This window comes from Arachis ipaensis, chromosome B3 (assembly GCF_059453495.1).
Source record: "Arachis ipaensis isolate K30076 ecotype BB chromosome B3, ASM5945349v1, whole genome shotgun sequence".
Classification (NCBI taxonomy): Eukaryota; Viridiplantae; Streptophyta; class Magnoliopsida; order Fabales; family Fabaceae; genus Arachis; species Arachis ipaensis.
The window spans coordinates 103,783,742-103,799,299 of NC_142438.1; the positions used below are offsets into that span (position 1 = coordinate 103,783,742).

Genomic DNA, 15,558 nt, shown 5'->3' on the forward strand with positions numbered 1-15,558 from the left:
CAAAATATACAAAAACACCATCAAAATACGTTCCTAAAATCCAGGAAATGGAAGGAGAAAGAATGCTCGATTTAGACTGTAAAAAGAATGAAAAAGAAATTTTCGAAAACTGGTTGAATTCCTTCTTATTAGAAGCCTTTACTAATTCAAAACTTAATGAATTATCTGGAAGAGATATTTGGAATTACATAGGGTTTCATACTAAAGGAGCTATAAGAGATTATATGACATCAATAGAAAACCAAATAATAGAAGAATTAGCAACAAAAACAACAGCTTATGATAAGATATTATATATAATGATGATTCTATATAAAGAATTTTTTAGAAAAAATATTATAGATCATAAACAAGAAGTCTATAATAAAGAATATCAAGAAGCAAAAAATCATTTAGCTAACATTCAGATATATGATCTATGTAATGTGGAGTCTTATATATGTGAATATAGAATACATTATTACAAATTAAAAGAAGAAGATAAAAATCATTATCTTAGTATGTATATAACAAAACTTCCATATCCTGCTAATGAATTTATTATGGGAAGATTTATAAGAGAAATAAATAGAGGAACAATTGAAAATAATTTTGGTGGAGCAACCTCTGCAATAAGAGAGGAAATAAAAGAACGTTGTATGCAAGAAGCAACTCAAAAAAGATTTGCAAATATAATTAGAATTTGCTGTCAGGATAATGAAGAGATACCTCAAAAATATGGTCTTAATAAAAATTTTTAAAGAAAAAGAAAATATCAATTTAGAAAAAGAAAATACTATCCAAACTGGAGAAAAAAGAGGTATTTTAGAAAAAGAAATAACAATAAAAACAAAAGACAAAAAAGTGATTATTGCCCGAATAAAAAAGAAAATTGTAAGTGTTGGTATTGCCAAGAAGAAGGACACTATGCAAATGAATGTCCGAAAAAGAAGGATAAAAAGGATCTTACTAAACAAATAGAAATTGCTAAGTCCTGTTTCATGGAACCATTAGAAGAATCTGATGATAACTTAGACTATATTTTTGAATATGTCTCGGAAACAGACTCAGAGACTGAGTAATAATGCTACATTTATTACTATAAAAATAACAGAAAAGTTTATAAATGCTTTCATAGATTCTGGAGCAACGCAATGCTTTGCTAGTTCAAACATAAAACTTGATTGGAAAAAATTAAAGAAACCATTAAGAGTTAGAATAGCTGACAAATCAATACATAAAATTAACCAAAAAGCAGAGATGGTTGAAATTTTTATTCAAAATTATAGGTTCATTGTTCCATCTATATATATGTTAGACTCTGGAATGGATTTTATCATAGGAAATAATTTTTTAAAGCTATATCATCCATTCATTCAAGAATTAACATATATAGTTTTAAAAGCACCACACGATTCTTCAATAAATCAAAAATCAAAACGTATAAAAATACCAACTACCACTATAGATAAGATCTTAAAATTTAAAATATTTTCTATATTAGATGTAACACCCTAATATTCAAATCCTTATGCTCGAGTCATAAGTCAATGATATTACGGTGGTACGACTCTCAGGTGGATTTTTAATAAATAAATATAGGTAATTTCGAAAGGAGTATTAATCGAGAAGCCTGAAAAGAGTAGAAATAAAATCGCGAAGAGGTATCTCTCACGTTTCGACAACAAAAGATAAACCGTGAAGCCGAAAACGATATACGGACAAGGCGTAAAGGAGATTAAGAGATAGATAACAGATAGATATATATAACATAAGTAAATAGCTACTAGTCGCGACCCGCGAAGTTTAGGTCAGCTAGAGTACATTATGAAATTAGTTGACAACAGTATATCCTAATCTCTCCCGAAGGAAACATGAGAGCCTCTATAGGCAAATTCAAAGAGTTCAATACATAATATAAACTTTCCAAAACAAAGGTGGAGAGATTCTAATCAAAACACAAAGTAGAGGAAATAAAGATCTTCGCCGTCTCTCAGACGACCCACAACTCACTTCTGAGCACATGGACCTGTATCTGAAAAACAAGAGATATATACGGAATGAGAACCCCGGGCCCATGGGTTCCCAGTACGGTAAAAGTGCCAAATAAATTCAATGTACTGCAACAAAAACTCACTAAGCATCCTAAACTTCTTCACCAATTATTCATCCTAGGTTCTCGCTAATCCATGAATAGGCAACTGTCATAAGGGAGTGCTAAATTTAATTCATGTTTCACATGTTTCCCAACTCGCTGACTCTTCCACGAATCAGACTCAGAATCATAAGCAAAACCATCACCAGTTGTTCTGCCTCAGTAGTTCTATATCAATACATCATCATGCAATCGCATCATCAATTCATCCCATCAAGAACAGCCCTCACACCCACCGACACCAGCATGAGGGGCCTCTCAGTTGTACAAACACAAGCAATACAGGCAAGTAATACACAAATATGGTACAAGTAGAACAAGTAGCATATAGTCAGGTAACATGGCATATATGAAGTAGAAATCCAAAACAAATGGCAAACCCAAACAATTCAAACATATGCAAATGATGAATGCCTGCCCTATGGCTGATGATATCATCTGTCGGTTATATAGCCAACCCGACATGTCCTGGTAGCTAACCATTGGACAGAAACACCCATTGCGGAGAAAGTAGGCTTGAGCTACAACCCTCTTGCTACTACCCGCTCAACCCAGAGCCAGTGGAATAACCACTACTGCGGCTACTACCCAGGCGGGTGTTTACAAGCTCAACCTGGAGCGAGTGGATTCACCACTACTGCCGCTACTACCCAGGCGTCACAATCTCTGACCTGGAGCAAGTGGGACGAACCACAACCCTTGCTACTACCAGGGTCTCAATCTCTCTCCTGGAGCAAGTGGGACGAACCACAACCCTTGCTACTACCCAGGATCTCAAAACATACATTCGTTCAGTTTAGAAGCAATCATCACTGTTATCAAATCTCAAACATTAACCTGGAGCAAGCGGGACAAACCACAACCCTTGCTACTACCCAGGATCTCAAAACATACATGTATTCAAAACTCCATAATTAAACTCATTTATCATAAACATCCTTTCCTGTCTCATACCCGGAGCAAGTGGACAACGCCACTGCCTACTACCCGGGGTCACACATCACATTTCAACCTTTTTCATTGTTATCCGTGTAACACATTCATTCATTAATCATATATGCATTTATACTCAGCCATAAGCAATAATGGCTTTGCCGTAACCCGGCAATAACTCAGCCATCCGGCCCATGGTTCAATCAAGAACCGGCCATTTATCAACAAATATAGCCCTTCGGCTCATGGCATACACGGTACTCCCACCGTCACCCTCCATATCTCATATAATCATCTTTGATCATCATTGATCATAACTTTTCCCCTTGCTTCACTCGCAAGTTACCACATCCCCTAGCTCCTATCTCATTGCTAGGCATATCATAATGATTTAATACATAAGGGATGAGATCGGAGGCTTAGAAGTATGAGATTTGGCTTTAAAAACTCAAAAACCATCTTTGGCATGAAAACAGGGCCACGCGTACGCGCACTCCACGCGCACGCGTGGATGGCCAAAAACTCATCGACGCGCAAGCGTCATACGCGCGAGCGTGCGGGTTGAAAAATATCCAAACGGCGCGCAAGCGTCAACCACGCGTACGCGTGGGTGCTCTTGCGCCCAGGCACAAAACTGGCACAACTCTCTGGAAAATAGCTGGGCATATGGTGCAGCGCATCGACGCGCCCGCGCACACCACGCGCACGCGTGGATGGTGCTTTCTGGAAGAACGGCGCGCACGTGCCAAGTGCGCCTACGCGCGTAGGGTCATTCTGCTAAAAAATTTTTAAGTTAAAAGCTGCAAAATTTACAGATTCAACCCCCAATCTTCCGACGGTCATAACTTCCTCATTTTAAATCATTTTTCACCCGTTCTTTAAACGGCATGGACATCCCGGATCCAATTTCATTTCTAAACAGATTTGGCAGAAAACGGAGGTCTGTAGTCCAGGTTATGTCCCGTCAAAATATGCCCAAAAACCATGTTTTTATACAAAACCACAAGGTGCCATTTTCAAAACAAGCCATTTTCAACTCTTTTCAAAATCAACCAAAACATGCCAATTTCATCCCTTTCTTTGAAATCAATCAAAATATACTAAAATCAACATCAAGCCTCCTCAACTCACACATTGACACTTTCTCAAACTCAAACACATTTACATATCACACACTCTTCCTCATGCCAAATTTCAACAACACTATTTCCAATCAACCATCATTATACATAATCAATATCATACTCACTATCACGTGGTTTCACCCACAAATAAACCTTAATCATTCCTCAAGCATATATCACAACATACATATCTCTAATGCATCATCATACCATCAAGGCATCAATAGTCATAATCACATATATGACCACATAATATGTCTCAACCAAAACCAAACATACCTCATCTATATAATTTCACCCAAATTTATCAAATTCCACACTTCAACTCCTCAAACCTTATTATTCAATAACCAACCCAATCATTCATATATTCATTACTGGAAATTCATCCAATCACTTGTGTCATCATACAATGCACACATCACTTACCTTTCTTACCTTCTTCTGGCCTCTGGCCCAATTTCACAATTTAAATGCATAAACCACAAATCAATACTCATTACCCAGTACATCAAATTCTCAATACACCAAGCATACAAGGCTACACAATTCTCAACCCAATCATTAATTCACATTACATACCAACTATGCATATTAGCACCAACCATTTACACAATCCAAACTTAATCCTAGGGGCATCTAGCCTAGGAATTCTCATCACAACACACGGTACTTAAATGAAACTTAAACTGTACCTCTTGTAGCCAAACCAATTGAGCCTCTTCTTTGGGAGTCTTCACCAACCTTAGCTCCAAGCCTCACCAAAGCTCCTCAAGCAATACCAGTCTCCCAATTGTGCACCAACATCACCAAATACACTAACATAACCAATATCGCATACATACATCAACCTAGGGCTCATAAAAATAACAAATCACAAGGGTTTGAGCACTTCTTACCTCAGCCCATATGAAGTAGGGATAGAACCCACTTAGAATCCATATTGGAGTATCCCTAAACACCCAAAATCACAAGATTTCAACACTAACTACCCAAAAACGTGTAACAGTGGGGAATTTCGAAAACTGGGCAGAGATAAATGAAATACTTACCACCAAACTTAGATAGAATTGTAGAGGATGAGAAGAGCAACGCGTGGCCGCAAACGGCTCGTCAATCGGAGCTCCGTAGCTCAAGTTATGGTGGTTTGAAGATCAAAGAGAGTTAGGTTTTCTCTCTTCTCTTCTCTCTTCTCAAATCAGCGCCCCAACCCTTCTTTTTAGGGTAAAATGAGCTGAAATGCTCACAACTAATGTTTATATATGTTGGGTCTTGGGCCCACTTAGGCCCGGTTCACTTATTTTTGCCCATTGGCCCAATTTTGGGCCAAAACCTTTAAGATTAGCGCTCTAAATCGCACTTTAAATATTTCTACCTTCCCTAATTATAATTCCTCATTTCTTAATCTTATTTACCCATAATCAATTTCCTCAGTTGTAGTACCAGACAGATCTCAGCCGGTACTGCCGGTCAAAATTTCACTGCGCACTTTTACGCAGAAAACTATATTTTCCGACTCGAAAAAATTCACTGAATCCAAATATCATATTTAAATTATCAAATTCCAATTGCCAAATCTTCCAACCATATTCGCTCCTATTTAACTTATTATTTACTAAATTTCGGTTAGACCGGGTATTACATTAGAGACATGTTATTTAAACTTATACTTTCAGATAAATATCCCAAAAAATAGTCTTGAAATAAAGATAGAAGAACTTTTGGATGAAATTTGTGCTGAAAATCCTTTAGATGTTAAAAATACAAATAACGAATTAGTAAGTATTAAATTAAAAGATCCTACAAAAGAGATAAATGTTCCAAATAAAATTCCTTATTCCGCAAGAGATAGAGAAGAATTTTCATTAGAATGTAGAGATCTTTTGGAAAAAGAAATTATAAGATTAAGTAAAAGTCCTCATGCGGCTCCAGCCTTTTATGTCGAAAACAATAATGAAATTAAAAAGGGAAAACGAAGAATGGTTATTAACTATAAGAAGATGAATGAAGCAACTATTGGTGATGCTCATAAACTTCCAAGAAAAGATTCTATTTTAGAAAAAATCAAAGGAGCAACTTGGTTTTCATCTCTTGATGCAAAATCAGGATATTAGCAGCTTCGTTTAGACGAAGAAACAAAGAAATTAACTGCTTTTACTTGCCCAACAAAAGAATCAACAAGTGTGTTACTCTATGAATGGAATGTATTACCATTCGGATTAAAACAAGCCCCAGGTATTTACCAAAGATTTATGGAAGAAAATCTAAAAGAGTTAAATGAATTTGTTTTAGTGTATATTGATGATATACTAATTTTTACAAAACAGGATAGAGAAGATCATCTTCAAAAATTATTAATAGTTTTAGAAAGATGTTAAGAAAAAGGATTAGTTCTTAGCAAAAAGAAAGCAAGAATAGCAAAACAAGAAATAGAGTTTCTTGGATTAATTCTATCTACTCAAGGAAAGCTAAAACTTCAACCAAATGTCCTAGAAAAGGTAAATTTATTTCCTAATAAAATAGAAGATAGAAAACAATTACAAAGATTTTTAGGATGTATAAATTATATTTCTGATTAAGGATTTTTAAAGAATATAACAGAATACACTAAAAGCTTATTTCCAAAAATAAGTACTAAAAAAGAATGGAAATGGGATGAAAAAGATAGTATGCAAATTCAAAGGATTAAAGAATTATGTGAAAAACTTCCAGAACTTTATATTCCAGAAGAAAATGACTACTTAATAGTAGAAACAGATGCTTCAGACATAACCTGGTCATGATGTCTAAAAGCTAAGAAAGCTATAAAAAGTTTGGAACAAGGAAAAGAATCACTAGATTCTAAAGATTCCCTAAAGGAATTACTTTGCAGGTATATTTCAGGGACTTTTACTCCAATAGAACAGAGATATACCACTCATGAAAAGGAAACTCTAGCAGCAATTAAATCTCTTAAGAAATGGAAAATTGATTTACTACCAAGAGAATTTACATTAAGGACAGATTCAAGCTACCTAACAGGTTTCATACGATATAATTTAAAAGTTGATTATAATCATGGACAATTGGTAAGATGGCAATTATTTTTGTTACAATATCCAATAAAAATTGAATATATTAAGGGTGACAAAAATGTTATTGCAGATACATTAACAAGAGAATGGAGTTCGTCTACAACGCATTAGATCAAGAAATTCAAAAATATGGACACAGATCCAATCCCTCAAGAAGGCCATCGAAGCAATGAAATCAACACAACAAGCAGAAACATCAGAGTTCAGCCAGCTAAGCATGGTGGACAAATCAGGTGAAGAAAAAATTTCAGAAAATAAAACAATTGCTGAAATCATTAAAAAATCCACCCAAGATAAAAAATATTATGTAATTTATAATGGCCCCATGAAAGGAGTATATGATGCCTGGGAAAAAGCAGCACCATTCACACACCAGTCAAAGATAATTCATAAAGGAGGGTTCCTAACACTGGAAGAGGCAAAGAAATCCTTCAAGGAATATGAAGCTCTCCATCCAGAGCAAACCCTAAAAAGAGCAGATAAAGCTCCAATTCAAACCCAGAGAACAGGGATAATAAGAAACATTCCTACAAGGGCTGAAATCAAGGAAAAGAAAAGGGTCTGTAGATCTAATCTCAGAGAAACCCTTAACATAGTCCTGAATTGGACTGAAGAAAAAAGGACAATTTTGGGATATTATCCTGTTGCCAAAGAACAGCTAACAAAGCTGGTTATATTTCCAGATGCTTCCCCATCTGACACCTATCAGTTTTTCCAGTATGGATTAATTGATACAATCTTAATTTTTAATGATCTAAAAATTATTAGTGAGTTTCCTGCAGGATTTGTTGATGCAGTAAAGAGATTTAAAAATATGATTGACAATGTAAATCCAAGGGATATATCCCTAAAATTTACAAACAGTCAACCTATTTTTAATGAAGAAGAAGAATGCTTGGTTCCAGCACACCAAGTAATATTCATGTCCGTCTTCCCAGAAAATTTTCAACCAATTGATCAAATTCAAGATTTAACAATTTACAGTCATGAAGGAAGGCTAGCCAGCACATTAGCAAGGGTCTTTGAAAGAACTCAAAAAATAACGAAGGAATCTCACACAAGGATTAATTATAAAAGTAGAAATACTCTGCTTGTGTCCAGTAAAAGAAATGAAATTGAAGAAAGAGAGATGAGACTCTTGGTAGAATTTGAATCAGCATTCTACAACTTATCTGGACTTTTAGAAAAGCTCCCTGAAGGGAAAAAGAGGAATCTCTGCTATTTGATAAAAGACAGAGAAGACCACAAGTGCCAGCTATGTGCCTCAGAGTTATCTGAAGAAAGCAATAATGAAACGGAATCAACTCACATGATGAAGGAAGAAGACAATACATCTGACGGTCACATGATAAAAGAAGAGGACAGCACATCTGAAGCATCTCTCAACATTATTGCATAGTGACGTAAGCACTTAGGTCATAGAGCACCAACAATGTAGCTGGTGAAAGAGAACAAACAATGACGTAAGCAATGACGTCATAAGAAGGGTAATGATGGGAATTGTCCATCAAACCCAACTATTATAAATAGGCTGCTTAGGCAATTGTAAAGGCATCAGACAATAGGAAGCAGGAGGCTAAGAGTACTCATATGCTAGGAGAGCAAGGAGGAAGCTGCCGAGGCGATTCTATAGTCTGAGGAAGAATCCCCTTAGGGAAAAATAGTTCTAAACTCCCCTCTGGAGTTAGTATCTACAATCTCCCCTCTGGAGATAAAAACCCCTTATGTAAAATATACTGAATAAATGAAGTTTTTCTCCAGAAAGGTACATCTTCATTCTAGTCTTTCAATTATGAATTATTTAGAAAGTTTAGAATTAACAGAAGAATCTGATTATTATAGATTAACTGCTTTATTAGATAATGAAAAGCAGGCTGTTCTAAAAACAGAATTAAATCTCAAATCAAATGAAAATTTTAATAAACAAAATCTTTTAAAAGAAGTTTTTAACAGAAAAAATATAATATACTATGGAAAAATTCAACTTGAAGCTCCTATAAAAATAAAATCTGCCAATGGAGAACTTGAAATAGCTTTGATAAATAATGAAGAATTGAGTAAACAGATTGAGAAAATTAAGGATCAACAAAAAAGATCTAAAATTGGATGGATTCATATTAGTACTATACAAATCTTAATTAAATCTACATATATGAAAGGAATTAATTCACCAATAAGTTTAGCAATCTGTGACAAAAGAATTACTGATGACCCAATAGATCAAATAATTGGAATTGTTCATGGAAATTTGGCAAACGTAAATGTTAAATTTAATGCCCATCTTGGATATGCTATACCTTTATCACTGAAAATCTTGGAAGATCTGTAAGTTTGGCTTATAAATTTCATAGAAAGAATCTAATGGAACAAGATGATGAACCATTTTCAATTACATATGCAATAAATTATGCTTTAACAAATAGCCATCATAGTATAATATTTAAAAACAGAGAAAGAATTTATGTCGATGAATTATTTCAGAAAATTGTAAAAACAGAAATACCAAAATATAAAGCTATTGAAAACTCAGTTCTATTACTAAAAGAACCATCAGGAAAATTGGTTTCATCAAATTTTCAAATAAGAGAATCTAAAATTAATAGTCCCTGAAGTTTATCTAAGTTAAAGATTAAAGAAGAAGATTCTGAAATAAAAGAATTAACAAAAAAGATCGAAAAATTAAATGAAACCCTAAATACTAAATTATGACAATAAATAAAGAAGAAATATATGTAACTTATCAAGATAAGAAACAAGAGCTCTTTGAAAGAGAAAATCGTTTGAATTATTTGCAGTTCTCTGAAATAAATCAAAGAGCATTTAAAGCTCTAAAAATAATCTATGACAAGTTAAAAAGAGAAGTTGAAGAGTTAGAAAAATTAATAGAATCTCTAGAAAAAAGTGATGAAGCAATGATAGAATTTGCAGAAATTCTAAAATAAATAATGAAGCATACAAAAATTGAAAGACCAGAAAATAAAATAAAAAGAAAAAGAGCGAAAAAGTTAAAAAGTAAAATAAAGGAGTATAAAAAGGAATTAAATAATCTTCAGATCGAAATTGATGACCTTATAATAAAAAGGATAGAAATAAGAATAAATATAAACAAGTTGGAGTTAAACTTAAAAAATTTATAAATGTCTGGAAAACCATATTATGACTTAAAAGAATTAAAGCTGTTAAAAGAAAAAATGGAGAATGAGGTTGAAAAATTAAAAAGATGTTTAGAAACAACGGAAAGTGTAGAAATAAAAAAAGTTTTTGAAGATTTGAAAAAATATATTAAAGAAAAAGACAAACAGATAAAAGATTTTATAAACAATAATCCATGCAAAAAAGAATATTATAAACTAAAACAAGATTAAAAAACTATAAAAATGAAATCAGAATTATAAATACTAGTAATAATAGAAATTTTTAACATCTTCAAATCTATACACATTATAAACATAAAAGATGTTGAAAAATTTTCAACATCTTCAAATCTATACACATTATAAACATAAAAGAGTTAAAAATTGGTATCAGAGCCAAGTTAACGATTAAGGGTAACACTTTCTCTTTAAGCAACACTTTTAGTGATACGCTTTTAAACCAAATAAAAACAAAAATCTGTAAATCTGTACCAAAATGCATCTGTACACTAGATGGACCCATCTCATTGATTCACAAAAGTATACATGAAAAAAAATCATATAGTTTACTTACTGACCTAAAATGTTAATGTAATTTGTCTGAGTTTTACTCTCTAGAGTTCAGAGTGTGAAGTAATTGATCAACTATTATAAAAAAAACTGTCAACCTTTTTTGCCCGAGAAGTAAGAACCGAATAATTTAGATATACAAAATACTTGTTTAGAAATTGTTAGGACCCACTAGATACTAAAAATGTCATTACACAAGACCCCAAAGTAGATGTTAAAAGAAGTTGGGCGACAAGCTAAGGGGCCGGCCCGCCCACTCATTTCTTCCATAACCTTCGTTCCAAAAATATCCCTCAATCACTTGCAAATGGAATCATAACATAATTTGTAAAAATGATTTTCTTGTATATAAATTTTTGATAATGTAGTCACCAAAAAAAAAAAAATATTTCTGATAATCTGATTGACGTCCGTGATCAACTTACTTATTATAACTCCCAAAATGTATGTAGAGGAGTAGGAATGACAATAGGTATCTATTGGAACGGAATTTTTGTTTTTTGTTCTTTATTTTCGTTTAAAAAATTATTTTTATTTTTGTCTTATTTCTATTACACGTCTCTATTTATTTTCCTCTGTGGGAGAGACGGATATTTATGGGTATAAATGAATATTAAATTTTAAAAAATAAAATAATTTAACCATGATAAAATTTTATATAATTCAAACAAAAATATATTAAATAAAATTTAATTTAAACACATTCAACATTATTGAACCAAATTAACATTATTTAACTAAATTTTTAATATACAAATTAAAATAAAACGAAATAAACAAATTTACAACAAAAGAATATAATAAATTTTGGTTTACGATTAAAATTTAGTGATAATACTCTATTCTTATAATAATACAAATTTAAATAATTAATTGGTGTAAATTTAGATATTATGTCCATCATTAATTTATTTTTAAATAAAACTAAAAAAAATAAAATTAAATATATACTTACATCATCTATATAAGAATATTTAAATAATTTTATTCTAACGGAATTTAGTAGATTTCTATAGAACAGATATTTTAGTCCCAACAATTTTTATCTCCGTTTATTTGTGGAAACGAGTAGAAACTTAAGGGATTTTTATTTTTCTCCCTTTTGTGAATAATCTCTACAAAAATCAGTGGCTCAAGAATTTTGTTATGGAGTAAAGGGTGGTGTTTTGGTTAGAAATGGATGTAGCAAGTGTATTTACACTTTGGTGGACGTGTTAGATGACAGGTCTAACACGCAGGGAGCGTGCTACATACATCACGCAGGGGGCGTGGAGCACACGTGGCGAGGGCTGGTTGGCTGAAGCTGGTAGCACGTGGGGGGCGTGCTGACACATGGCGAGGCCTGGTTGGTTGAACCAGGCAGCATGTGGGGGGGGGTGCTGAGTCAGCACGCAGGGGGCATGCTGACACGTGGCGACGCCTGGGTGGTTGAAGCTGGCAGCACATGGGGGGTGTGTTGAATGCTCACCTCTATATAAGACAAAGCTTTGTACCATTTTCATTCCGAAGAAGAGTGTGCTTTGAGTGGTCTTTGAGTGTTGGTAGTGTAATAGAGGGTACTGCAAATTTGGTAGTGTATTGCAACGGTGAGATAATACGGAATACTCATGAGGAAGTGAGGTTTGTGAGCCAGAATCCATTTTCGTTTGTGGTTTCATACACCATGATGTTAATGGAGCTTCAGAACGGTCTCTGTCAAAGCATGGAGAACGGTATGTTAATGAGAGTGAGCAGAATTCTGTATCGGAATCCTGTTGTAGTTTTTGGGGGTCTAATATAGTTTGATATCATGCCGATCACTGACGAAGCGAGTATGCAAAATATATTCCAAATTCACCAGCAGACTCAAATGCGACAGCCACAGATTGAATTGTATGTTGAGTTTGAAAACATAGAGGCAGAAGGAATTCAAAATGATTTAGATATAGAGGATGATAGAGCTGCAGTGTACGAAGGAATGAATAGTGACAGCGAAGAGGACTTCGAAGCCACTTATGAAGCCGGCGACGAAGACGAGGATGGTGATGTGGGAGTTGAGGCAGCAGTGGAGAATGTAGTAGTTCATCCCTCGAGCAGTCAACTGATGAACGTTCCACCGTTTATACGTGACTTGGATCTCGATGCCATGCATGCACCAGAATTTCTCGAATATGCAAACATAGGTACGTGATGACTGAATAATATGTTCTTGTTAATTTATACTTTGGATTGATTAATGAACGATGATTTTTGCTTTCTGTAGGCGTTGCTAATCCTGAGGACGGGGAGTTCCGGATTGGAATGAAATACAGTTTTAGAAAGTCGGTCGTCGCAGCAATTAGAAGTTACACTATCTCTAGAGGAGTTGACTACAATGTGTATGAGTCTGAGCCACAGATGTTCTATGCAAAATGCAAGATGTATGGGCGTGGGTGCGACTGGCTTATCCGAGCTAGCTTGATACGGAAAAAAAATTGTTGGGAGATATGCAGATACAATGGTAGGCACACGTGCACAATAGAAACGATTTCACAGGATCATTCCAAGTTGGACTCAGATACAGTTGCTGAGGCTATAAGGCCATTGGTCGAGACTGACTCGTCCATCAAGGTGAAATCTATAATAGCAAAAGTCTAGTCAAGGTTCAACTATACCATTAGTTACCAAAAGGCTTGGTTGGCAAAGCAGAAGTCCATAGTCAAAGCTTTCTGTGGTTGGGAGGATTCTTACCAAGCTTTGTTGTGGTGGTTCTCGGTCATGGTTCAGAAGATGCCTGGTTCAATTGTCCAAATAGAAACACGATCACTATACAACGGGAATGAGGAGGCGCACGGTGTAAAAATACTTCATTGCGTATTTTGGAGTTTTAATCCATGCATTATGGCGTTCAGGCATTGCAAGCCCCTAGTTCAGGTTGATGGAACACACCTATACAGAAAATACAAAGGTACACTTCTGGTTGCTGTTGCACAAGATGGGAATCAGAACATTGTGCCTATCGCTTTTGCCTTGGTGGAAGGGGAGACAGCTGATGCGTGAAACTTCTTTCTTAGGAATCTGCGAATGCATGTTGTTAGAAAGGATGGTGTGGGTATGATCTTAGACCGACATGAGTCAATCCGGGCAGCAGTAAATCGTTCCGGAGGTGACTGGCAACCTCCAAGAGCATGGTGGATGTTTTGTATAAGGCACATCGGCAGCAACTTCCTAAGGGAATTCAAAGTCCCTCACTTGCAAAAACTTGTTGTCAATATAGGGTATTCGAGAACGGTGGAGGAGTACAATATCAACTATAAGAGGTTGGAAGAGCGAGGCGAGGCATATGCCAAGTGGTGTGATGCCATTGGACTCAGACATTGGGTATTGGCATTCGACGAGGGACATCGATGGGGCCATATAACGAGGAACCTTGTCGAGTCCATTAACTTAGTGTTGAAGGGTGCCCGTAATCTACCTGTGTTGGCGCTGGTCCGAGCAATATATTATCGGTTAAATGAACTTTTTACGCGAAAAAGTGCCGAGACTCACGAACGCAAGCATGCTGGATTTACTTACTCCGTATTTGCACAGCAGCGGATTGAAGCAAATATGCAACAGACTGGGAATATAGTTGTGCATCGGTTTGATAGACGAAATGAGGTGTTTGAGGTATACGAAATGACTAGCAAAAAAGTGATAGTTGTTGATCTTGCACGACGGGCGTGTGACTGTGGACACTTTCAGGTGGAACGACTACCATGTCACCATGTTATTGCTTGCTGTGCTAACCAGCGTCTCTATTGGCAGTTGTATGTACATGATGTGTACAAGTTGACAGAGGTTTGTAAGGTATATAGATTTGAGTTCATACCATTAGGTGATCCCGAGACATGGCTTGCTTATGAGGGACCTACATTGGTCGCTAATCCCGCCTTGAGGCGAACGTCAAATGGTCGCCCCAAATTGACCGATACTTGAATGAAATGGACTCACGCGACATGCGTGGTCCTCGGATATGCCGTCTTTGTGGTGCTCAAGGTCATAGTCGGAGTCGATGTCCTCAGCGTCCTGGACCGAGTGGTGCTGGTGACGATGCTAGTACCTAGGTCTTTGTTGGTATTTTTAAATTTGCATTTTGTATTTTTATTTTCATCGTGTTTGCATTTTTAAATTCGTATTTTGTCAGTTAATGTTAGCTTAATATTATACAAAAGATTAACTACAAAGTAAATATACAAAAGATTAACTACGAATTACATAGGTCATCATACAAAAACATTAACTATGAATTACATACCTCAACATACAAAAAGATTAACTACGAATTATATTAACTTAATTCGTAATATTAAATCTAAAAATCCTAAACCCAAGCTCACTTCTTTCCCACCAACCAGTTCAGTCCCTTACCCATCATGCCTTGACCGAACCGCGCCAGAGTATACCTATCAGGTAGATTTTGCTCCGTCTGTAGGTCATACGGGTGACCTTGAACTGAGTCATCCACACCCGGAGCTGCCGACCCACCTGCCTCTGCTGGAGCGGCCGACCCCCCTGCCTCTGCTGGAGCAGATGCACCGGGGTTATACTCGTCAACAACCACGAATGCCCACTGTGGCTGGATGAAACCA

General features: G+C 35.4%; 1 protein-coding gene across 1 annotated transcript; it reads left to right on the forward strand.

The window, feature by feature from the left end:
- Nucleotides 1–14,011: 14,011 nt before the first annotated feature.
- LOC107633396 (uncharacterized) lies at nt 14,012–14,905 on the forward strand. The gene has a single exon (XM_016337032.1). It carries the CDS (start codon nt 14,012–14,014, stop codon nt 14,903–14,905), a length of 894 nt encoding a protein of 297 aa, XP_016192518.1.
- The last annotated feature ends 653 nt before the right edge of the window (nt 14,906–15,558 follow it).

Excerpts from the sequence above, each read along its gene's own strand:
- LOC107633396 (XM_016337032.1), top strand. The coding sequence starts at position 14,012 with ATGCATGTTGTTAGAAAGGATGGTGTGGGTATGATCTTAGACCGACAT.